Source organism: Nycticebus coucang, chromosome 9 (genome assembly GCF_027406575.1).
Source record: "Nycticebus coucang isolate mNycCou1 chromosome 9, mNycCou1.pri, whole genome shotgun sequence".
NCBI classification, from domain to species: domain Eukaryota; kingdom Metazoa; phylum Chordata; class Mammalia; order Primates; family Lorisidae; genus Nycticebus; species Nycticebus coucang.
Window position 1 is genome coordinate 68,433,278 of NC_069788.1, and position 23,916 is coordinate 68,457,193.

The 23,916-nt window shown below is 41.0% G+C and overlaps 1 protein-coding gene across 1 annotated transcript in view; it reads left to right on the top strand.

Annotated features, from left to right (window-relative positions):
• ELOVL2 (ELOVL fatty acid elongase 2) overlaps positions 1-23,916 on the top strand; it is a 60,055-nt gene that overhangs the window by 25,891 nt on the left and 10,248 nt on the right. Inside the window, exons 2-3 of the mRNA XM_053603671.1 lie at positions 14,039-14,102; positions 19,648-19,835. Of these exons, the coding sequence (XP_053459646.1) occupies positions 14,039-14,102; positions 19,648-19,835 (252 nt within the window). The remainder of the gene's footprint in view (positions 1-14,038; positions 14,103-19,647; positions 19,836-23,916) is intronic.

The window sequence follows — 23,916 nt, forward strand, 5'->3', positions numbered from 1 at the left end:
AGTAGCGGTCTCCAGAGGCCTAATAGTGGAAGGATTAAAACAAGTATATTTACTTAAGGAACATTTCATACTACAAAATGCTTTCTTGTGTATGTTAGAAGTGATTTTTGTCAACAGAAAATGAATAGTAATATTTGTCAAAAGTACTTGTTTAGCAGGATTCAAAACAAGGGCCAAGAAAAACCTGGGGAGAGGATTGTGTGACACAATGCCAGAGGTGTGCATTGACATGATTTTCTCTGAGATGTTGGCTTCACCACACATGGCACATAGCTTGTAATAAATCATTTCTACTGTTGCCTCCTACCATCTGTAAAATAAGTAGTAATACTTTTAACCTCCTTCTTTCCTTTCTCCCTCTTCCCAGAGTAGTCTTTACTCGTCCCAGTGTTTTGGAAGACCATGTTGGGCTGATGAATGAATTACCTAAGATGATATCCCAGAAAATATTTAAAATAACCTGAAATTAAAATATCTAAAATTAGTTTGAAACACTAACAATCATTAAAGTCAGTGGGGTGTCCTCATTTTTTTGCCTACACAGGCCAGTTGGCATTTTGCTTTTTAGTGATTTATTTTCCTCATAATGCCTGCTAATTATGCTCAATTTGATTTGACATTATCTAGATTAAAATGCAGTTAAATGAAGGTATGATTTTCCTTTACCTCCTAGTAAAGACTTCATGCAGTAAAAGGTCAATCACCTGTCACTTTGGTAATATGCTGCCAAACCAAAAAGTGTGTGATAAGGATTTCATTTAGCAGGGATAGAATCTGGGTGGTTCAGTAAATCTCCGTATTAGTTGGCTTTATAGCTTGAAAGAAGAATAATATAAAACAATTTGTCCATATTACTTAAGGATTATCTCTTGCTCAGTATTAGTAGTAAAAGAATACTTCTTTTGGATTTATTGTATATATACTGAAATACCATAGATATTTTTAGAATATATAGAAATATGTAGAAATACAGATATGATTCTTGCTTAAAGAATTAGAAATCTAATCTAGTCCATATTTTTTACAAGAGATAAGGCTTTTTGTTGTCATATTCAAAAGGATACCACTTGTACATTCAGAATAGCCAATCTGCTTGTCCTCTGGTCGGTACTTGATAACCAGAGCACATACAGACAGAATCTCCTTTCATTGCTGTTGTTAATTGTGAAAGAGCTTTATTCTTCCCCATGTCCCTAAATTCAGAAACTGGTACAGTTCCAAGGTGTCCTGAATACAGATATCTGGCTTTGGATTAAATCTCCAAGGAGTTTTATATTCACTCACCACTTCCTGTGGAAGTGAAAGTTGTAATAATTGTTAAAAATATCTTGAACAGCAAACTTAGCAGCATTGTCAGGTTTCTTTTTCTTTATTCCTCACTTATTCAGTATTGAATCGGTGAATAACTTTATTTTCTAATTAGGAAATTAAAGCTCTTTGTTCTTCTGTGTAGCAGATTTTATTTTACTCACTTAAAATTAAGGCAAGTTATTTAATATTTCTAAATTAGATCAGAATGTTAGGCAATAAATATGTATTTGGATTTTATTTCTATACTCTTGGGGAGAAGGCCATAACTTTGCAAAATGACTAGATGCTAATTTTTTATATTCATTATTGGGAGAATATATATTGAATAAAATATCAGTTTCCTTAAACTTAGTAACTTTCTATGTAACCAGTGAATTAATTTACTAATCATTTAAGCCTTATAAATATATATTTACATACTTTATTGTTTGGGATTCATTGAGGGTACAAAGAATTAGGTTACACTGATTGCAGTTGTTAGGTAAAGTCCCTCGTGTAATTGTGTCCCACCCCCCCAAGAGGTGTGCCATACACCATGACCCCGATTCCCCTCCCTCCTTCCCCTACCCCGCCCCCTGTATTAGCTCATCTACTGCCTTCATATTAGAATTGAGTACATTGGATTCTTACTTCTCTATTCTTGATGCTTTAGTAAGAAGAATGTGTTCCACCTCTGAACACATGAATATATTTTAAGTGTTTAAGATGATTTTTGAGATTTTGGATTAAGGGCGGCGCCTGTGGCTCAGTGAGTAGGGCGCCGGCCCCATATGCCAAGGGTGGCGGGTTCAAACCCAGCCCCGGCCAAACTGCAACAAAAAAATAGCCGGGCTTTGTGGCGGGCGCCTGTAGTCCCAGCTGCTCGGGAGGCTGAGGCAAGAGAATCACGTAAGCCCAAGAGTTAAGAGGTTGCTGTGAGCCGTGTGACGCCACGGCACTCTACCCGAGGGCGGTACAGTGAGACTCTTGTCTCTACAAAAAAAAAAAAAAAGAGAGATTTTTGGATTAAATCTTAGCATTAAATGTTAGCAAATAAGATATACGTATATCTTTAAGAACCAAGCATCATCCTGCGCCGCAGAGATGCATACCTGAGACATAGTTTACCATACTTTATGTTTACTTTCTGTTTCATTAGTTCTTACTCCAGCTCCTGACAGATTTCCTGTACCACCCTCGACATACACACATACCCAGATAGTTCTTTTCAGGAGTTCTCCCAGAGTTGTTCACAACTGATTGGTGTGTTATTTCTTGACATTTGTGGGGCTAGTCCCCTTTTCTTGCTCAGATGCCCTCCTGCCGGGGGAGGCCCCCAGGTCCGCTGAACACCCTGTCCACTACATCTGTAGCGTGCTGCTGGCCTGCCGCATGTTGCTGCTGCAGCAGCTCAGGGCTCACTTGCTTACACCAGTCGTCCCCAGCTCTGCTGAGCACAGACTCTGGTTGGACACAACCTCTAACACTGGAGCCCTCTGTGGGGCTCCCCACAAAGGTAGCAGACTTTGTGCAGTGTTCTGTGGAAAATTTGAGAATGCCTATCTCCTCTATTTTATGTTTGAGCGATCACAAAGCACTCCTGTCTTGTGTAAGTGTTCAGTACATCCTATTTTTCATCATTTCCTTCTGTCTCCCTGGGACCCCTGGGGAATTAAGCCGTGAAGAATCCCAAATAACAGGTTCATTATTACACTAGCATTCCTTTACTCCTCACATGTCCAGTGCTTTGTTACTGGGACAGCCTTGTCAGCTTCTGACCACCCCACTAGCACCTCCTTAGGATGAGCTCCCTCTCAAGACACGGCTCAGGTTCTCGAGCAGAATGGACTGGCCCGCCAGTTTGCAGAGGGTTGTGAAGCCAGGTGGGGCAGCTGTTCCACCATACCATGTGTAGATGGACCAGATCACTGAATGCACACAGGCCCTATAGCACACTATAAAACTGCTATTTAAAACACATTATTGGTATTGGTAATTTTTAAACACTGATATTTATCTCTTGAAAATCTAGAATAAAAGGATTTTATTTAGGGTTCTGCTACTTGGTTTCCACTGAGTCATGGACTCTTTATAGTTTTTGTGTTACTGCTGTCTCAATATCTCTGCTTTAAAATACTTTACCGAAGCTTTCTCAGTGTCTCTGCTGTCTCTACTCCCCAACACTCTTTGCTTGTCAAGTATGTATCATTACACACAGAGCCATGACAATCTTCTGAACCTGTTTAAGTGGAGCATTGATAAAGGAAAGAGGTCCGAAATGGACACTTGAAGTGTGCTACCCTATTCCTGATGTGATTCTGGTAAACTCGTTCCTTCACAGTAGAGGCATTTCATAAGTGCTTAATGTATGCCAGGCAGAGAGGATCTTGCCTAGTTCAGAGAAGAAGAGTGGCCAAGGAAAACTAAAATACAGTTTGGAGGCTTCCAGGCACAGGGCTGACCACATGCAAAGGCACGAGAGAGAACATGGTGCACTGGGGGAGTGCCAAGTAAGCAGACACACCTGGAAAGAAAGTGCTTGTGATCTGGAAGGAGAGGCTTAGAAAAGTGGGTGGAGGTCGTTGCATTCTGGCCCAGTCAGCCACAAGAATTAATGACATTTATTTGATTTTTTTTTTTTGCAGGTTTTTTTTTGGCCTGGGCTGGGCTTGAACCTGCCACCTCCGGCATATGGGGCCGGCACCCCACTCCTTTGAGCCACAAGCGTCACCCTGATTTTTTCTTTTTTAATTCTTCAGATTTTATGCCAAAAAGGAATGCTAGTTTCTCCTGTAATAGCCAGTTGGATGCCAAGGACCTGAGGTTGAGAGGCATAGTGTATATGTCTGGACTACTATAGTATAGTCTGCTGAGATGGACTTTCCTTCCACTGACTTCTGGACAGTATTATCTGAATCTTAGTAAAATATTGATAATAGTGACAGTAACAATACTTGTAGTGGTAAAAATAATGAAGTTACCACTAGACTAGGCCTGCTTTGGTGCTTTTTTTTCTTTTTTTTTGTACACACAGTCTCACTTTGTCATCCTCAGTAGAGTGCTGTCGCATCACAGCTCACAGTAACCTCCAACTCCTGGGCTTAGGCAATACTCTTGCCTCAGCGTCCTGAGTAGCTGGGACTACAGGTGCCCGCCACAATGCTTGGCTATTTTTTTGTTGCAGTTTGGCAGGAGCCAGGTTTGAACCCGCCACCCTCAGTATATGGGGCCGGCACCCTACCCATGAGCCACAGGTGCTGCCCAGGGCTTTGATTTTTGTATAATTTTAACCCACGAGGGGGAAATGCCTATCTTATGGTTAACAAAATGGCAATCTGACCAATACTTAGGTCAGACCACTTGCAGATCCACTGAGGAAAACCTTCTATACATGTGTATTTGGGATTGAAGGAAAAAAAATCATCCTTTTACTGTGGAAATGTTATTCTTCACCTAGACATCTTATTCCTCTGAAGTGTGTTAGCAGAGAAAGCAGCGTGAACTAACAGGTTAACGTGGAGTGCAGATTGTGAGGTGGCAAGACCCCCCACATCCCAGGAGGTGCATTCAAGGAATGACCCCAACCTGCTTCTCCTCCCTTCCTAAAACAATAGTTCTCCCTCCTTACTCCCTGCACCAGAAGTCACGAGCTTCTGTATACGTTCCTATCTTTTGCTTAAAAGCACATAAAAGCCTTCTCTCCCTGAAGTTAATCTTTACCCGCTGGTACTATTACTTCCCTTCAACCTTGTAAGATGAAAATATTCACACTTGCTTTCCCTGCTGATTTGCAACATTGTTAGGTAGCAACCTAGTTTAGGTACTATATAAATCAGTGGTTCTCAACCTTCCTAATGCCATGACCCTTTAATACAGTTCCTCACGTCGTGGTGACCCCCAACCATGAAATTATTTTTGCTGCTACTTTAATAATTTTGGGATTGTGTTTCCCTTTTCCCCTTCTCCTCCCTCTTCATTTGGAGCAATATGGATACTATTAAGTGGGTTTGCATAGCCAGCCTCACTTAATGCCTTGAAATGAATGGGTGCATAATAAGCATATAACAAGTTTGAATTTCATAATATAGAATATGTCCTGAAAGACTTGGTAGATTTGTAGAAAGTAAGCAAGAACTTGGTATTTTTATAATAAAAACACATCCAAAAATCAATCCTTGGATTTTAATCTAAACAAGTTTCAAGAGATCTTGTGTTGTCTAATTGTTGCTACTCAAAATGTGGTCTGTGTTGGAACTTGAGAGAAGTGAAATTCTGAGCCCGTATCCTAGACCAGTGAATGAGGACCTGTGCTTTGGTAAGATCTTAAAACCAGGTGATCTTAAAATCTCTGAACATGTAAAATTCCAATGAAAGCTTTAAAAAGTCTATACTGATGGTGTCTTTAGAATTTCTTTGTATCTTCTTGAAGCATGATCCAAATACTTCGGGTAAAATAATAAGAAAAAAGGATAATATAGTATTAATGGCTAATTTGACTGTTGCATAGTCCTAGTCAATTCCATCATTCTCACATTTTCATATTTTTAGTAGATTGGAGTTATTGACAGGTAGTGATGAGATAATTTCTAGGAAAATTAAAGAGCAAAATGTTGTAAGATATAAAAAAAATCACTAAGATATTGTGTATGTATCTCATAATGTATCACAAATTTTAAAAAGGGTCAAATGGACTCATGTCAATTGCAAGATAGAGTAGGATTCTACTTGTAAAAAATGTAATAGATCTTGGCTCGGTGCCTATAGCTCAAGCGGCTAGGGCACTAGCTACATACACTGGAGCTGGCAGGTTCAAATCCAGCCCAGGCCCACCAAACAATAATGACTACTACAACCAAAAAATAGCCGAGCATTGTGGCGGGTACTTATAGTCCCAGCTACTTGGGAAGCTGAGGCAAGAGAATCGCTTAAGCCTATGAGTTTGAGTTTGCTGTGAGCTATGACGCCCCAGCACTCTACCCAGGGTGACAGCTTGAGACTGTATAAAAAAAAAAAAAAAATGTAATAGATCTTGGTTCCTACATCTGTAAATTGGGAAAGATACCCAACTTGCAAGGCTGTTGTGAAAACCATAGATAGCATATATCAAATGCTTGGCACGTATTACTCACCATTGTGGTTAGCTCATTTATATCTATCCTAAAATGTTATAATGTTCCTCAGATTATTTAGTATCTACCTTAGACAGTTTCAATCCTTTGAAAATTATTCCCAAAACATACAATAACATTTTTTTTTTTTTGGTAGAGACAGAGTTTCACTTTATGGCCCTTGGTAGAGTGCCATGGCATCATACAGCTCACAGCAACCTCCAACTCCTGGGCTTAAGCGATTCTCTTGCCTCAGCCTCCCGAGTAGCTGGGACTACAGGCGCCTGCCACAACGCCCGGCTATTTTTTGGTTGCAGTTCAGCAGGGGCTGGGTTTGAACCCGCCACCCTCGGTATAACGGCGCCTTACCGACTGAGCCACAGGCGCCGCCCCACAATAACATTTTTAGAGTTTCATACATGAAGGAGAGTTGCCTATCCATTGCCTACTCTCACCCTAACTTAGTTCCTTGCTCCCTCCAGAAAACAGTGGCAGAGATAGGGACGCCGAGTGGGCAGGCAGTTGATGGGTGTCAAGGTAAATGTGCAAGAACCCACATCGTGTGAAGTCAGTGATGTGACAGCCAAATGATTTCATGTATTTGTATATGTCCACTTTTATCCATCCTCTAAACCTTCAAGTTGCATTCACAAATGCAAACAAATTTGCTTCTTTCAAATACATGAGACACCAGCCAGGAACAATCCCTCAGGAGTTGCCAAAAGAGGTTCAAACATTTGATGGCCATGCTGAGCCTTGGGAACAACATGGGACTCAGTGTGTGATGATACCCTAATCTGAGAAACCACCTCCTTTTTTCTCACTGCTGTCCAACTCAGCCTTGACCTTGACAGGGAAATTGTCAGAATTGAAGGTTAGTCTGAAATAGGATACATTCCTAAGATGATCAGAGCCCATTTCCTGACTTGCTGTCCTTGTACCCTTCACATTGAGTTTACTCTGAAATACACATGCTAGAGAATATGTATTTGGTTGTTGTGTTTCCTCAGAGTATGAAGTCCGTTTCTTCATAATTAGAGTGGCTTTTGCCAATTTTAAAATGCAATGAGTTGATAGTGGAAAATAGCTATTATGATTGAATAAGTGTCTTTATAGTGTTCTATAAAACTATTGACAAAATAGGACAGACACCAAGATCTTGGATCACTGGATCTTTACACAGTATGGTGCCCATGACAGACAAGAACTAAAAGTCACCCTATTGCCTAAATCCAGTGAAAGGAGGAAAGTGAAGAAGGAATGAGTGAAAGAAGTAGTAAAGGAAGAAAGATGGGGAAAGGGAAGAAAGAAAGAAAAAAGGAAAGTAAAGAAAAATAGAATCTAGAGTTTTAACCTGTAGAGATGGGAGAAGGCACAGGCAGAGTTTGGGGGTAGGTGCATTTCTGCTCTGCTTCCTGCCTTGGCTTCCATAGAACGGCCTGTAATTGTAGTAATAATGATTCTGATTCTGATTGCAAGGCAGCCTTTGCTGAAGAAAATCTGGGCTATCAAGGTGTTCAGCTTGAGCCAGTCCTCACAATGATCACAAGCTTCACACCTTCAAGAATGGACCAGGAAGTGGCCTCCTATTGATATACCTTGGTTCATGTTGATGTAGCTAGAGATGGATGGGAGTCCCAGTTACTATCATGATGGCAAAACCTTAGTGTGCCCTTCGTGGCTCTCCTGTTCCCCCAAGTACTCACAGAAAATGGCAGCTGAGGCAGGTGTGTGTGGTGAGCCAGTCCACCGGCCCTGAGAGTCGCATATTCCATGGCCAAGAAGACAATCTCAGATCTCTGTAAGAAGGCAGTCCAGTGGATCTGCCTCAGACGGGTCAGCACTACTTCCATGTGGTCTTTTTACTGGTAGGGGGAAGACAGGTTCAGGACATCATTGGTGTCAAGCAACACTGCATCCTGGTAAAAGGGGATGAACATGGTGTCAGGGGTGGGGATGGGTGCTGGGAGTAACAGTGGACAGGAGTAGGTGGGTAGAGGCTTTTCCTAGGGTGCTCTGGATTATGGCTCTCCAATTACTTAGACTCGTTTCTGGTGTTCTTGATGCTTTTCTGTAAATTCTGCTTTCCATATGGAATCACTTCCCTTTGGCATGAAGAACATTTTTGGCATACTAGGCAGTGCAGTTCTGCTGGCTGTACATTCTCTCACTTACACTTATATGAATATGTCCTGATTTAACTTTGTTTTTGAAAGATATTCTGATCTTCTCTTGCAGTCCCCAAGCAACCACTGATCTGTTTTCTGTCACTGTAAGTTTTAGTCTTCTAGAATTTCACATAAATGGAAACATACAGTATGTAACTTTTGTGTGGCTTCTTTCATGCAGCATAATTTTGAGATCCATCCATGTTGTCTGTATATCAATAGTTCACTTCTGTATTTCATGGAGTAGATAAGGCCATGTCACCTGTTGGACATTTGGGGTTTCTGTTTTTTTAGCAATCACAAATAAAGCTGCTATGAATATTTGTTTTCATGTCTTTGCATGAAAATATGCTTTCTTTTCTCTTGGGTAAAGAATGGCATTCTGTATCTTATGGTAGGTGTTAGGTGTATGTAGATGTTTTTACCAAACTGTTTTGCAAAGTAATTTACCGTTTTGTATTCCTACCAACTGGGGAAAGTGATCACAGATACACAAATGAGGCCCTTTTTTTTTCCAGTCTTTCCATTCTTCAGCTTTCTGCTGTTCACAGCCACACATTGAACTCCAAGTCATGAAACATGGACTTTCTTGTGGGGCAAGGATTTGTTCTGCAACTATCCTCTGGGTTGTTTAGCAGAGATTTCTGTGGTCTAGGGAAGTGGGAGCATGATCTGGAGAGGGGGAGTTATGACCATGTGTGAGCATGTTTCCTCAGAAGTGGGAGCATGATCTGGAGAAGGGAGTTGTGACCATGTGTGAGCATGTTTCCTCAGAAGTGGGAGCATGATCTGGAGAGGGGCAGTTGTGACCATGTGTGAGCATGTTTCCTCAGAAGTGGGAGCATGATCTGGAGAGGGGAGTTGTGACCATGTGTGAGCATGTTTCCTCAGAAGTGGGAGCATGATCTGCAGAGGGGAGTTGTGACCAGGTGTGAGCATGTTTCCTCAGAAGTGGGAGCATAATCTGGAGAGGGGGAGTTGTGACCATGTTTCCTCAGAAGTGGGAGCATGAACTGGAGAGGAGAGTTGTGACCGTGTGTGAGCATGTTTCCTCAGAAGTGGGAGCATGATCTGGAGAGGAGAGTTGTGACCATGTGTGAGCATGTTTCCTCAGAAGTGGGAGCATGATCTGGAGAGGAGAGTTGTGACCATGTGTGAGCATGTTTCCTCAGAAGTGGGAGCATGATCTAGAGAGGGGAGTTGTGACCGTGTGTGAGCATGTTTCCTCAGAAGTGGGAGCATGATCTGGAGAGGAGAGTTGTGACCATGTGTGAGCATGTTTCCTCAGAAGTGGGAGCATTATCTGGAGAGGGGAGTTGTGACCATGTGTGAGCATGTTTCCTCAGAAGTGGGAGCATGATCTGCAGAGGGGAGTTGTGACCAGGTGTGAACATGTTTCCTCAGAAGTGGGAGCATGATCTGGAGAGGGGGAGTTGTGACCATGTTTCCTCAGAAGTGGGAGCATGAACTGGAGAGGAGAGTTGTGACCGTGTGTGAGCATGTTTCCTCAGAAGTGGGAGCATGATCTGGAGAGGAGAGTTGTGACCGTGTGTGAGCATGTTTCCTCAGAAGTGGGAGCATGATCTGGAGAGGAGAGTTGTGACCAGATGTGAGCATGTTTCCTCAGAAGTGGGAGCATGATCTGGAGAGGAGAGTTGTGACCAGGTGTGAGCATGTTTCCTCAGAAGTGGGAGCATGATCTGGAGAGGGGAGTTGTGACCAGGTGTGAGCATGTTTCCTCAGAAGTGGGAGCATGATCTGGAGAGGGGGAGTTGTGACCAAGTATGGTCAAATGGTTTTTTTTCCTTTGTGGAGGGGTGTGACCAAAAGCATGACAGGGCACGACCAAGAGCTACAGCCTTACCCTCATCTATTCAAATTCTAATTATCTTTTCTTCCATATTAATATGAGGGTACAGATGATTATATTGCATTGTTCACTTTTTTTAGGCAAAGATTTCTAACCATCTTTAAAAACCCCATCCTGCGGGATGATAATGCCTTTATCTTCTGTCATCATGGCAGCTCTCTGTATCTCCCTCTCCTTAATCATCTGCTATTCACCCTTTCCTATATGTCTTGCTTTCACAATTTGTCCATAAACTTTTGAGTCAACCACGCTTTCCTTCATATGTCTGACAAAGTATTATGTACACACATGCTTTTCAAAAATGCTGTTTGGAATGAATGAAGTGCGACCTGGAGTTTGTTGGTTCTTGTTAGCTCCTAGGCTGCGGTGTTCATCTGGAGGCATTGTCCAGTATGCGTCACATGTACACAGAACCTAGGGTACTGCTGTGGCTTCCTGGCCCTACGTGTGCTCTATCATCCCTTGCTAAATGCTCACCATGGTCTCTTTAGACAACTTCCTTACTCTACAGTAGAACCTCCATAGTTGACCACCTCCCTACATTGACCACCTCAAGTTGACCTGATTTTCATAGACCAGTGTACACCACATGTATGTACATGTATCACTACAGTAGGCATAGTTTGTTATGTTGACCACCTCTGTAGGTTGGCCAGTTTGTTACAGTCCCTTGGATGGTCAAATTAGAGTGGTTCTACGGCATGTTAAGTAACTCAGAAAAAGGTAATTCTTACAAGGTTTCTGATTTTCCCAGCATTGGCTGCAGTTGTATCATATAGGTCACTAAAGACCGTGGTCATAAACACTTCCTCAGTGTGTTTCTATATGCTAATCTTTCTTCCTGCTGTGCTTTTTTCTTTCCTTCTCCATTTAGACTCGTGGTCCCCGACCTCTTTGGCACCAGGGACCAGTTTTGTGGGAGACATTTTTTTCCATGAACAGGAGGTGGGATCCGGTTTGGGGTGATTCAAGCACATTGCATCTCCCCCTCAAAGTATCAGGCATTAGATTCTCACGAGGAGCAGGCAACCTAGATACCTTGCATGTGCAATTTACAGTAGGGTTCGTGCTACCATGAGAATCTAATGCTGCCACTGATCTGACAGGAGGTGGAGCTCAGGTCGTGATGCACGTGATGTGGAGTGGCTGTAAATATGGATGAAGCTTTGCTGGGTCACCTCCTGCTGTGCAGCCGGTTCCTAACAGGCCAGGGACCCCTATTAGATTCATGGCCTTAGACTGCAGATTTAGAAAATGTCCTAGAATCTTTCAGATTCCAGCCATAGCCTCATCTTTATAAGAGGGCTAAATTAAAGTGTGTTTCTGTATCTTCTTGTAGCATATCTCTGTAGACCTCTCATAATATTTAAAACTGCACTATAATTTTTTATTTGTGTATTCTGTCTAGACTGAAAACCATGTAAAATCAGGACCATGTCTCATTTGACTTTGTGTTTTAGCATCTAATATAGTGCTGGTATGTACGAATGCTCAAATAATGGGGTAATGAGTCAATAAATGAATGAGTGAAAGAACAAAATGCTCCTTTTTATTCATTTCCTTCATCCTCCGCTTTGTTCATGTCTTCCCTTCTTTTACTTTTGTTTCTATTCTTCTTGTTTAAATTGCTGAAATATGGAAATAATATGAGCTTTGAGACCTTTATTTAGAGTTTCCTTAGCTCTACAAATCTTGGAAAATAGATTTTGAACCTTAGCAAACCGAAAAAGTTTAAATGTTCTTGGATCCAGCAATGGAAGAAAGATGGTGAGTGAGGGTGAGTACAATGATGAGGTTAAAATTCTTAAGACTGAGAGGCCTCTGGACAGACTTGCCCTATTCTAATGGCAACACAGATCATATTCTGTCACACTGGGATCTCAGATAACTAACCTTTCTCAAGTCTGGAGGTCTCTTGAGACACTTTATGTGGAAACCAAAGATAAAAATACTTAAGAACTTTCAAGCTTGGTTTAGCGTAAATACTTTTCTTATTAAATCATAGCTGTGTACATTAATGCAATCATGGGGCACCATACACTGGTTTTATAGACCATTTGACACATTTTCATCACACTGGTTAACATAGCCTCCCTGGCATTTTCTTAGTTATTGTGTTAAGACATTTATATTCTTCATTTACTAAGTTTCACATGTACCCTTGAAAGATGCGCCGCAGGTGTAATCCCACCAATCACCCTCCCTCTGCCCATCCTCCCCCCTCCCTTCCGTCCCTCTTCTCCTTCCCCATATTCTTAGGTTATAACTGGGTTATAGCTTTCATATGAAAGCCATACATTAGTTTCATAGTAGGGCTGAGTACATTGGATACTTTTTCTTCCATTCTTGAGATACTTTACTAAGAAGACTATTCTTCTTAGCGTAAATACTTTTTATAGAGATGTTATGAATTAGTGAAAAATAAAGTTCCTAACACCCTGGCCAGCAGTAGCAGGTGCTAGTAAATGTTCATCTTAATCTCCATCCTCCTTCCCAAGGAAAGGAAAGTTTCCAAAGACATAAGTTTCCTTGAAATTTTTCTGAGGATCAAAGTCACAAATAATGAATAGGTCCAGGTGATAGGTGCCAACCACCAAATATGCAGAACCTCTTTTTAGATGGCAGTAAATGAATTGTCCTCTTTGGTGCTTATACTTTTCTTTGAGGGTGAGATGCTTTTAGTGTAGCTGTTGCATCTAAAGCATGCTCTATATAATCTTGCTGAGGCTGTGCTATTCCAACACATATAGTCAGGGAGAACTCTCTAGCCCACTGTTCTCATCATACCCCCTTTCCTGGAGACATGGGGTAGTGGTCTGTCTTTTCCTCCCTCTGCTCAAGGAGGTACTCTCGATTTCTGTAGTAGGGGTAGAGAACAACTCAGTGGGTATTTTGAGTAGTATCATTGCAGACCAGTGTGAGGAGGAGTTCAATCAAGTTGCCAGTCTTCACTTAATGACTCTGAGCATCAATATTCCAGCTCCAACCTCAATCCAGTTAAAGTGACAATAATAATTTGGCATACCCTGAATAACACTATTTACTAGTAAGTAGAGGTTACTGTTTGAAAACAAAATTTGAAAACAAACAAAACAAAGGTAATAGGAAAAAATGGCTGTAGTGCTCAATTTACTTACTTGAAAAACAAGTCCTCTTTAAAGCTTTAGAATCAGCTTAATGAAACATAGTTCAGCTGAATTTTCATTTAAAATTTACACTTACATTTTGTGGGAATAGGCTTTCCATGTTGCTCAGGGAAAATTGCAACAACAGGAATTACTTCTGGAGCAGCTTTGTCTGTCAGCATTTTAGAGATAAATGGAATTACAATCTGTAACCCTTCAAGGTTTAAATGCACCAAACCTGTTTTCCAAGACTCCTCTTGCCTAAGGAAACGAAAGAGGAATTGTTTCCTTAAAACTTCATAGGCTTATGAAAGGTGAGGCTGCATTTACTGGTCCCCTTTCCTTAAGCCTAAACAGTCAAAAGTCCTTGAAGTTGGGACCCTTGGGAGAGTCTGCAACTACATGTTGTTGGTAATGGCTCGTTTTGAGAGTTTAAAATAAAACCAAAAACTCAAATTCTTTTCTTTCCTATTTCAGGAGCATCTAAAGGCCTTTGATGACGAAATCAATGCTTTCTTGGACAATATGTTTGGACCTCGAGGTAAGGGAGCTACTTGAGAACTTAATGAGGAAGGGACAAGAAAGAGTGCCATTTAGTTATAGAAAAAGACTGTTATTTCTGGTGTCTTGAGAACAGTGTGGTGCTTAACATTTGAAAACCTCCCTGGTTCTGGCACCTGTGGCTTATGAGGCTAAGGTACCAGCCACATACACCTGAGCCAGCGGGTTCGAATCCAGCCCAGGCCTGCCAAATAATGACAACTACAACAAAAATAGCCAGGCATTGTGGCAGGCTCCTGTAGTCCCAGCTACTGGGGAGGCTGAGGCAGGAGAATCGCTTGAGCCCAGGAGTTGGAGGTTGCTGTGAGCTGTGATGCCATGGCACTCTACTCAGGGCAACAGCTTGAGACTCTGTCTCAAAAAAAAAAAAAAAACAGAACTTCCCTAACCGTTAATATACCACTGGAACATCCAGAAGGCCCCATTTGTCCTCATGTTCAACCTCTCTTGGAGTTAAGGAAGTGCTAAGGAGCAAGAAGTGGGCACAGAATAGAAGACAGGACTTCCCCCCCCATCTCACCCCCCCACAGTTTCTCTGGCGCAAAGCCAGCCTGTAGCCTTCTTCTAGACTATGCAGCTTTCCTGTCCTCTCTGCAGCATGCATTCACCTCTGCCTCCCAGGCAGTCAGGAGAGTGGTATTTCTGCCCTTATGTACCTCAGCAAATCCCTTTTAAAGATGTGTGCGCTTCTCTGTCTAGGCCCTAGGGCCAGCTTGGACAGCTCCCCATCATTCCTTTGTCACCAGTCACTCACTCTGCTGCAGTGGCCTCCTAACTCCCCTCTCCTCCTCCTCTCTTACCTGCTTCCAGTCATTTTCAAAGTATCTGCTGGCATAATATGCTAAAGACCTAAATCATATCCTGTGGTTCTCTAGCTTAAAATTAATCACTGTCCTCACACTGCCCTCATGGTGAAAACCACACTTCTTGTCCCAGACACATGCCCTTGTGTTACCTAGCCCTGTGTCCAGCTCAGTTAGTGGCAGCCTTCCTTACTTGCTTTGATACAGCAGCTTGGGTTATCTTTTAATTCCTCAGATACATGAAATTATGTGATATGCTTTTTCTTGAGCCTTGAATTCCCTCTTACATCTCCTATCTCATCACCTACTCTAGTTAGTTCTTTCCCATACTTCATGAATTAGCTTAAATGTTAACTTCTCAGATGGGCTTTCCTCCTTTAAAGGACAGTAGTCCTCTCATGTTGTGTCCAAGTTTCATTCTCCATGTTTTCAGTTATTCACATTCGACTGTGGTCTGAAAAAAGGCAGGTAGAGTATAATATGTTTAGAGAGACTACATTCACAGTATTGGCTATTTATTACAGTATAGTTCTAACTGTTCTATTTTATTATTAGTTTTTATTGCTCTTTTAAATGCCCCATCCACAAATTAGAATTTATCATAGTATGTATTTATTGAAAAAATATAGTATACTTGTGGTTTCAGTGCTGTCTGGGGTTTCAGGCATCCCTTGGGGCTCTGGGACATATCCCTTGCAGATAATGGGGGAACTTCAATACGTCCCTCATTATTCTGTCTCAAACCCTGCTTTTTTCCTTCACATACTTCACTGTTATTAATAGCTCTTGCTCCCATGAAGGCAGGAACCATAGCTATTTTACTCACCATTTGACTCCAGGCTTATTACAGTTCTGGGAGCATACTGGACATTGCATACTTTGCAAATAAATGTATAAATTCTAACAAATGTTTTGTTCTGAGCCTTGCTTTCTTCACAAAATTGTAGAAAGTCCATTCTTCTCTGTAAACTATTCTCAGCCTTATTGGGGGAGAAAAGGAGGAAGGAAATGAAGAGGTTTTTCTGTTTCTAAAAATCTCTAAATATTCGCTGAGTTTTTAGACCATTCTCCAATTTCTACATAGGGTCCATAAACTCTTATAACGGAATGACTATATGGTTTTAATATAACAATATAATGATTGTATGCAGCTTAAAAAATACTTGCACATAGGTTCCCCTCCCCTACATTTTATCCTCCTGATGATCCTCTGAGGCAGGCAGGGCAGAATATCTTTACCTTTGTAACCTCTTGTAATGTGTTTTTTCCCCTAAAGTTCTAGTGGGTGGCAAAGAGAACAGCTCGGCATAGAGAGTGTGACCCTCTTAATAAGGAGTGAAGGACATAAGAAGAACTAGGATTTCCTGGTTACTGTGGATTTTCTATTGGACACTTCTTCTAGAAAGTTAAACAACAATCTCTCTGAGCCAAGTTCACGCTGAGTTTTGCCATCAGTAAGATCAGCGTGACCGAGAATTAAGTGGATATGGGATTGAGGAAAGGATTGCAGTTGTTTGTTCAGCATTGGTCTTTTTTTATGGAGGTTCCCTTTGTAACAAGGAGATTATAAAATGGACAATTGACAACCAAATCAGATGACCTTCACAGTGACTGAGTGTCTAGCATCTAAGACATCTTTCTCCCTTCCCATCACCTAGTAAACTTCTGGGTGTCCCCTCGTCTTTTCTGATTTTGCCTGTACCATCAAGGTTATTCTTCTGGGAAAATGTCTGCCACAGATGCAGACATGACATTTCTCAAGTTTCAAAGATAAGAAATGTTACTGGAAGTATTCTAATCTTTTGATTGGAACAATTATAATTTCCCTTAACACCTCTAGCAAACACTTTTAAAAGGACCATGACAAAAGAAAATGGAAAACTACCGGTGCTATATTAGTTTTGCAGTATGTACTTGACTCATCTATGCCAACTGATACAAAGCTAATGAATGCTTCCTCTTAAATCAGCACTGAGTGGATATTAGGGAGACAGAGTCACCATATAAGACCTAGTCGCTGCCTCCTGGAGCATGTCCTACAGTTGAGGAGGTAAAACTAGTATATCTGAAACAGTTGGAAAACAAATAATTAAGTACTGAACCACGTTTCTTCACTTCCTAGGGCTGCCATAACAAAGTTTCACAACCAAGTGGCCTAAAATAACAGAAATTTATTCTCTCACAGTTCTGGATGCTTAACAGTCTGAAATCAAGGTGCCAGGAGTGTTGCACTCCCTGTTGAGTTTCCAGGGAAAAAGCTCATCTGTGACTCCCTCCTACCTTCTGGTGGTTTCTGGCGACGTTGGTGCTCCTTGGCTTGTACACGCATCACTCCAGTGTCTGCCTCCATCTTCACATGGCTTTCTCCTCCCGTCCTTGTATCTAACTCTTTCCTTCCTAGAAGGATGCCAGTCACTGGTTAGGGCCTACCCCAATCCAGTATGACCTTAACTGTATTACATCTGCAAAGACCTTGTTTTCAAATAATATCATATTCACAGGTGTCAGGAGTTAGAACTTGAACATTTCTTTTGGGGAGATACAATTCAAACCCCAATACTGTATCAAGAGGTAGGGTAGCAGTTAAATGCAAGTAATTGAACTTTGTAAGCTCGCTGAGGCTCAGTTTTTCTCAAATGTAAACAAGGGATGATATCACCTATATAATAAGATTGCTATGAGCATTAAATAAGTTAATACAGGTTCAGCACCTATAGCTCAGCAGCTAGGGCACCAGCCACATCCACCGAGGGTGGCACGTTTGAACCCGTCCTGGGCCTGCCAAACAACAGTGACAACAACAACAAAAAATAGTTGGGCATCGTGGCAGGCACCTATAGTCCAGCTGCTTGGGAGGCTGAGGTAAGAGAATCGCTTAAGCCCAAGAGTTTGAGGTTGCTGTGAGCTATGACACCACAGCACTCTACCAAGGGTGACGTAGTAAGACTCTGTCTCAAAAATAAATAAATAAATAAATAAAGTTAATACTGGGCAGCACCTGTGGCTCAGTGAGTAGGGCACTGGCCCCATATACCGAGGGTGGCAGGTTCAAACCCAGCCCCGGCCAAACTGCAACAAAAAATAGCCAGGCATTGTGGTGGACACCTGTAGTCCCAGCTACTCAGGAGGCTGAGGTAAGAGTCACCTAAGCCTAAGAGCTGGAGGTTGCTGTGAGCTCTGACACCATAGCACTCTACTGAAGGTGACAAAGTAAGATTCTGTCTCTTAAAAAAAAAAGTAAATACACATAAAAGGCTTCAGGACAGTGCCTCACACAGAATAAGTGCACAGTAAATATTAGCTATAATAACAGTATTATAGCCATAAACATGTATCTGGGCATTAACGGGTGAATAGGGTTTCGATGCGGAGATGCACATTAGGAAGCAGCATCTAGCACAGACTTATCACAGGGGATTGTGAGCTAATTGTACAGAAGGTAGTATCTTTTAGTCCCATAAATGCTGAGAAGGAGCTCTTATCATTGAGGGAAGACGTTTACAGAATACATGATGGACAGAGTTTGAGAAGGCCCTTTCCTCATGAAAATGGAACTGTCTGGAGAGTGGGTGGTTTAACAGGAGGCTGGAGTAGGGAGGTAGACAGGTCAGAGCAGCAGTTCTCAACGTGTGGGTCGTGACCCACAGGAACTGTATTAAAGGGCCGCAGCATTAGGAGGGTTGAGAACCACTGTGTTAGAGTATGCTAGGGAGGGGGCCTGAAACCAAAAAAACCAAAGCATGGCTTTTTGGCAAAACCAGCCCCTTACAACCCTATTTATAGAGATTAAAAACATGTAATTTTTATATTTCTGGGCCAAATATATTTTCTTTACTTAAAAAAAAGCAAAATATAGAACAAAAATAATTTGTGCCTACAGTTATTTCCAGGGGTTACTAATTATATTATAGATCTATCATATGGGTTTTATTTAGCTTTCTCCAGAGTGAGGGGCCCTTGATGTATCCAGGTCCTCGCCTTCCTTCTGTTTATACTTCTGGTCCCATAGGCAGGTCTAGGTTTTTGGTTTTATTTCTGCTCTCAGTTCTGAATCATCAGCTCCAAGCCTTTGCTAGCTAGTTTCCCGTGCTTGCTGTACTGTGATTCTGTTGCTCTCTTTGGATTAGAGGAATTCTAAACCCATTCCTGGTTTACTGCACAATGATCCTAGGCAAATTCTGGGCAGTGTGGGTTTTGGAATTAGGATACAATATCAACGTGCCTTCTTTCCTCTGGCTGCTCGGATTGCCTCCACCAGAGGACAGCAGCAAGGCAGAATGGGCTGAGAGGCAGAGGTGACCGAGTCTCATCTTGACTCTGCTGCCGATTACTGTATGGCCTTGCTATTTTTGTTGTTGCTCATAAAATGGCATGATAGTACTTACTTCATATTCATTAAATTAGAGTAAATAAATCCAATCACTGTTCTAAAGTAAGAACTGTTACTTCCCAGCTTTCTTTTTACTGACCTTCAGTGTTGAACTTAAGCCTTGTTTATACCATGAAACCTTCCTTAAACTACTCAGCCCCCACAGGCTGCTTCTCCCCTTAAATTCTAACCCAAATCTGTATTTGGTACTTTACTATAATACCAAATGCTGTATCGGATTGTTCCCTGTTGTGTTTGGTACTATACAAATACAATACAATATTTGTGACAATATTGATAATGGAACAGAAGTGTTACTCTTCAGGATTCTCACTGTGTGTGTTTCTTTTCAGATTCTCGAGTCAGAGGGTGGTTCATGTTGGACTCTTACCTTCCTACCTTTTTTCTTACTGTCATATATCTGCTTTCAATATGGCTGGGTAACAAATACATGAAGAACAGACCTGCTCTTTCTCTCAGGGGTTTACTCACCTTGTATAATCTCGGAATCACACTTCTCTCTGCATATATGCTGGCAGAGGTAAGTGTTTATGTGGCTAAAGCTGGAGTCCAATAGTTGAGCAGTTTTTAGAAGCAATCACGTCTGGCTTACCAGAACTATCCAAGGTTGTTATCAGACCTCAAGAACTTGTTCCAAAGTCTGATATCATTCCTTCCAAAAATCTTAGAAGTCCTTGTTTTTATCTTAAATTTTTCTAATCCCAATTTAGGCCTGTTTCTTTAGTCCCTAGTCTAATTATAATATAGAATCAAAATTTAAATTTGAATGAGGCGTAAAGTTCATGTTATTTTTTTCCACTTACAGATTTTGACACAAAGGCTTAGAAAAGTTACATAATTTGCCTGAGAATAGACTGTGATTGAATAACAGGGTATTTTTAAAATTAACTTAAACATCAAATGCAGTTAATTTGACTGAAATGCAAATATATATGTATATTTCCTTAAAGAATACGGTGCACATCTGTGGAACACTCTGACAGTGGCATAGCTGTTTCTGAGGAGCGTCTGACATTCCAGCTGAGCGCTTGTGGCTCTCATTGCATCGCGCACTTGGATTCCTTTGGAAAGCACAACCCAAGTTATTTTATAAGAGAAAGAAAAAATGATGATTGCCCTGCTTATACCACTTGCTTATTTTACTACAATACAAGGGAAAACCTAAAAGTGTTAAGTAAACTTCTGTAGCAAAATAACAAAGACACAAGAAATAAATATATAACAAAATCTTTTTTAGAGAAAAGTTAGGATAAAATCATTCATACATATAAAAAATCACTCTCATAAATGACTGTAATGGCAAAAAGAGCTGCCGCCTCCAGTGTACTTGAATTCCAATGGTAAAGAAATCTTTGCCTTAAAATATAGGTTCTCTCACCCAGAGTTTATGTTGTACATTATTCCAATATGTACCATTCTAATAATATTTAGTAACATTGCCTTAAATGACTAGAATGAAGCTGCAGTAATGGAATTGTAGGCGCCAGAATGCAGATGGAATTTGGGGTCAGGAAAGCCACACTGACAACTCTAAACTTCTATCACAGAGGTGCACACCAATTTACCTTACTCCGAAAAGACTGTTTTATTTTGGTTCTTTAACAGGTGAATTTTAGCTCACTTAGATGAACTTGGCAAGGCAGCAATTTATAGTTTTCTCTATGTAGTAACAAGAAAGGTACTCTTTCTGAAACTGTGTTTCAGAAGTAGCTTCTGTGTCAGAAGGACCAGCCTCCTCGTCTGGTATCAGTGGTCACCTCCCTGTTCTAATGGAACTTTTGTGTGGGGGAGTCAGAAGACATGAAGCCCTGTGTAATTTTAGAGGAGTTACCTAAACTCTCTGAACCTTAGGCAACTGTAAAATGGATACAATATCCTATATAACTCTTGAATGAGTTGTAAGAATTAGAGTTCCCGATATCCTATATAACTCTTGAATGAGTTGTAAGAATTAATGAGTTCCCAATATCCTATATAACTCTTGAATGAGTTGTAAGAATTAATGAGTTCCCAATATCCTATATAACTCTTGAATGAGTTGTAAGAATTAATGAGTTCCCTTCAGCAAACATTTATTGAGTGCCCACCAGGTGCTGTGAATAGGAAGTCCTGAAGATAAGAGATGGATAAGATGTGGCTTTTGTGCTTAAAGAGCTCATAGACTAATATACAATAGCCGTTGGTAAATGTGAAAATGCTGTGTAAATTGCAAAATGCAGTTGAATATAAGCAACCATCAACAGGAACAGAATAGTTTGGTTTTCAAATAACCAAGTAAATTGTTCCTGTCTTTTCTAGGCAAAACATCTGTGTTCTGAGCACATACCCTGCTACTAATATTATCTATTGCTTGTCTACTCTTTCTCTGAGGTTTGTATCTCAGTTCAAAGTCACTACCACTGGGCGGCGCCTGTAGCTCAAAGGGGTAGGGCGCTGGCCCCATATGCCGAAGGTAGCAGATTCAAACCCAGCCCCGGCCAAAAAAAAAAAAAAAAGTCACTACCACCGATCACCTCCCAGTTTTCTCTCTTTGATTGTCATCTCTTTCAGAGTAGACATAGGTCTTTTCTTTGACACTTTTAAAGTATATTTACTAGATACTACTTACGGGACAGATTACTTAATCTTGCTAACTTGTTGTGGCCCAGCAGATGTTTGCTTTGGCCAAGAAGTCACTGCAATAATTAAATGTTTCAAGAAATATGTATCAAATTCATATGTTGTGTTAAATTCTATTGTAGATTCTAGAATGCAGCCTCTGCCCTGTGGGAAAGAGAGTGATGGTGTGGTGGTAGGGCAGGCCTTGCTGAGGAGTGACATTGCATCTGGGAGAGATGGGGTGGAGAAATGGCAGATTACATGGGGCCTTAGAAGGACCTGTTTTGTACTCTAAGTGTAATGGACTAACGAGGGGAGTGATATTATACCTTTTTAAAATAGATTGCTGCCTACTACATGGAAAATGGATTATGAGAGTGAGTTTGGGATAAGACTAGGAGCAAAGAGTCCAGTTAAGAAGGGGTTGCAGTACTATCAGCAACAGGTACTAGTAGCTTGAATTAAGATAGAGATGGGAGCAGCTGCCTGATGCTACGTATATTTTAGAGCAATTTAATCCATACCACCTTTAGGCTAACCCAATTTGACAGCCTGTTTCCTTTTCTTCAACACATAGGTTTGGATGGCTCCTGCACCCAAACCATTAGGGGATTAAGGTCCAGGGTGAGACACAGTTTTCTGTAGCTTGGCTGCTTAATTCTACTATTTGGTTGTCAAACTGCCAGGATGTTCTGCACAGGTGCCAGAGGGATGGGGACAACCTGGATGAATCTAACTAAAGCAGGAAGTATCACGGAGAAACAGAGACTATGCCCTGCCTTCTCCACACTCAGGGGTTACTCTGCAGACTGTTGGGTTAACATACAAAGTAGAGAGTGGAGCCCCTTACTACAGAACTACAGCCTGATTGCTTAAGCTTTTTAATCCTTATGCACAGAGGTAAACAGTTTTCTTAGTTGGAAAACTGTAGGGACACACAAAAACTTACATGTACTGCAAGATATTCCGAGATCCCCCTCCAGCCTGCCACTGGTTCCCAGTTGAGAATCAAGAGCATAAAGCCCCTGGGCAATATTGCGGGTGACCTGATCTGTAGAAGAGCCATCAGGAAAATCCAAGGTTTTCTTCTCAGATTTATTTACCCTGAGAATCTTTAATTACCATGATAGCTAAAAGGTGCTTTTGTTAGAAGCAAAGAGGGGGCATGTCAAGACAGTGAAGAAAAGACAAAGGTTCTAAAACATTTCAAATGTTACTTACTAGTTTATCTTTTTTGAATGTCCAATTAATTGATTTCCATTCCTTCTGTATTTGTATCTTAACAGATCTATAACTTTACACACCTCTAAGCAGCAGCAAATAGTAGGCATTTTGCTTATGATACTTTGTATCAGGCGTCCTCAAACTTTTTAAACAGGGGGCCAATTCACTGTCCCTCAGACCGTTGGAGGGCCGGACTATAGTTTAAAAAAAAAAAAAAAAACTATGAACAAATTCCTATGCACATTGCACATACCTTATTTTGAAGTAAAAAACAAAACGGGAACAAATACAATTCATACCGCTTCATGTGGCCCGTGGGCCGCAGTTTGAGGATGCCTGCTTTATATAAATCAGTGCCAAATGCCTTATAGTCTAGAATTTTAAATTTTTAGATGGAGAAAACTTCCTTTATAGAATTTTCAGTGAAGAATTTTTTTTTAAGCTCATTTTCTTATGTTGTGGAAGGAACACTGAATTAGGAAGTCTGAATTCTAACCATTGTTTTATCACTTTCCACGTAATCTTGAGCAAATCGTGTACTCATCAGGTATTTATTGAGTACTTACTGTGAGCCAGGCACGAGGCAAGAACTGTGAAACAAAGATGAGCAAAGAAAGAGGTACAGACTGTATGTAGCATTTTGGGTTTTGAGAGTGATGGGGAAGATAGACAATCAGTCCTACAAATTGTTTGATTAACAAGCTACATAAATACAAGAAGAAAATCATTTAAGAACCTTTCTAAGCCTTGTTTTCCATTTCTGTAAAGTGGCAATATAT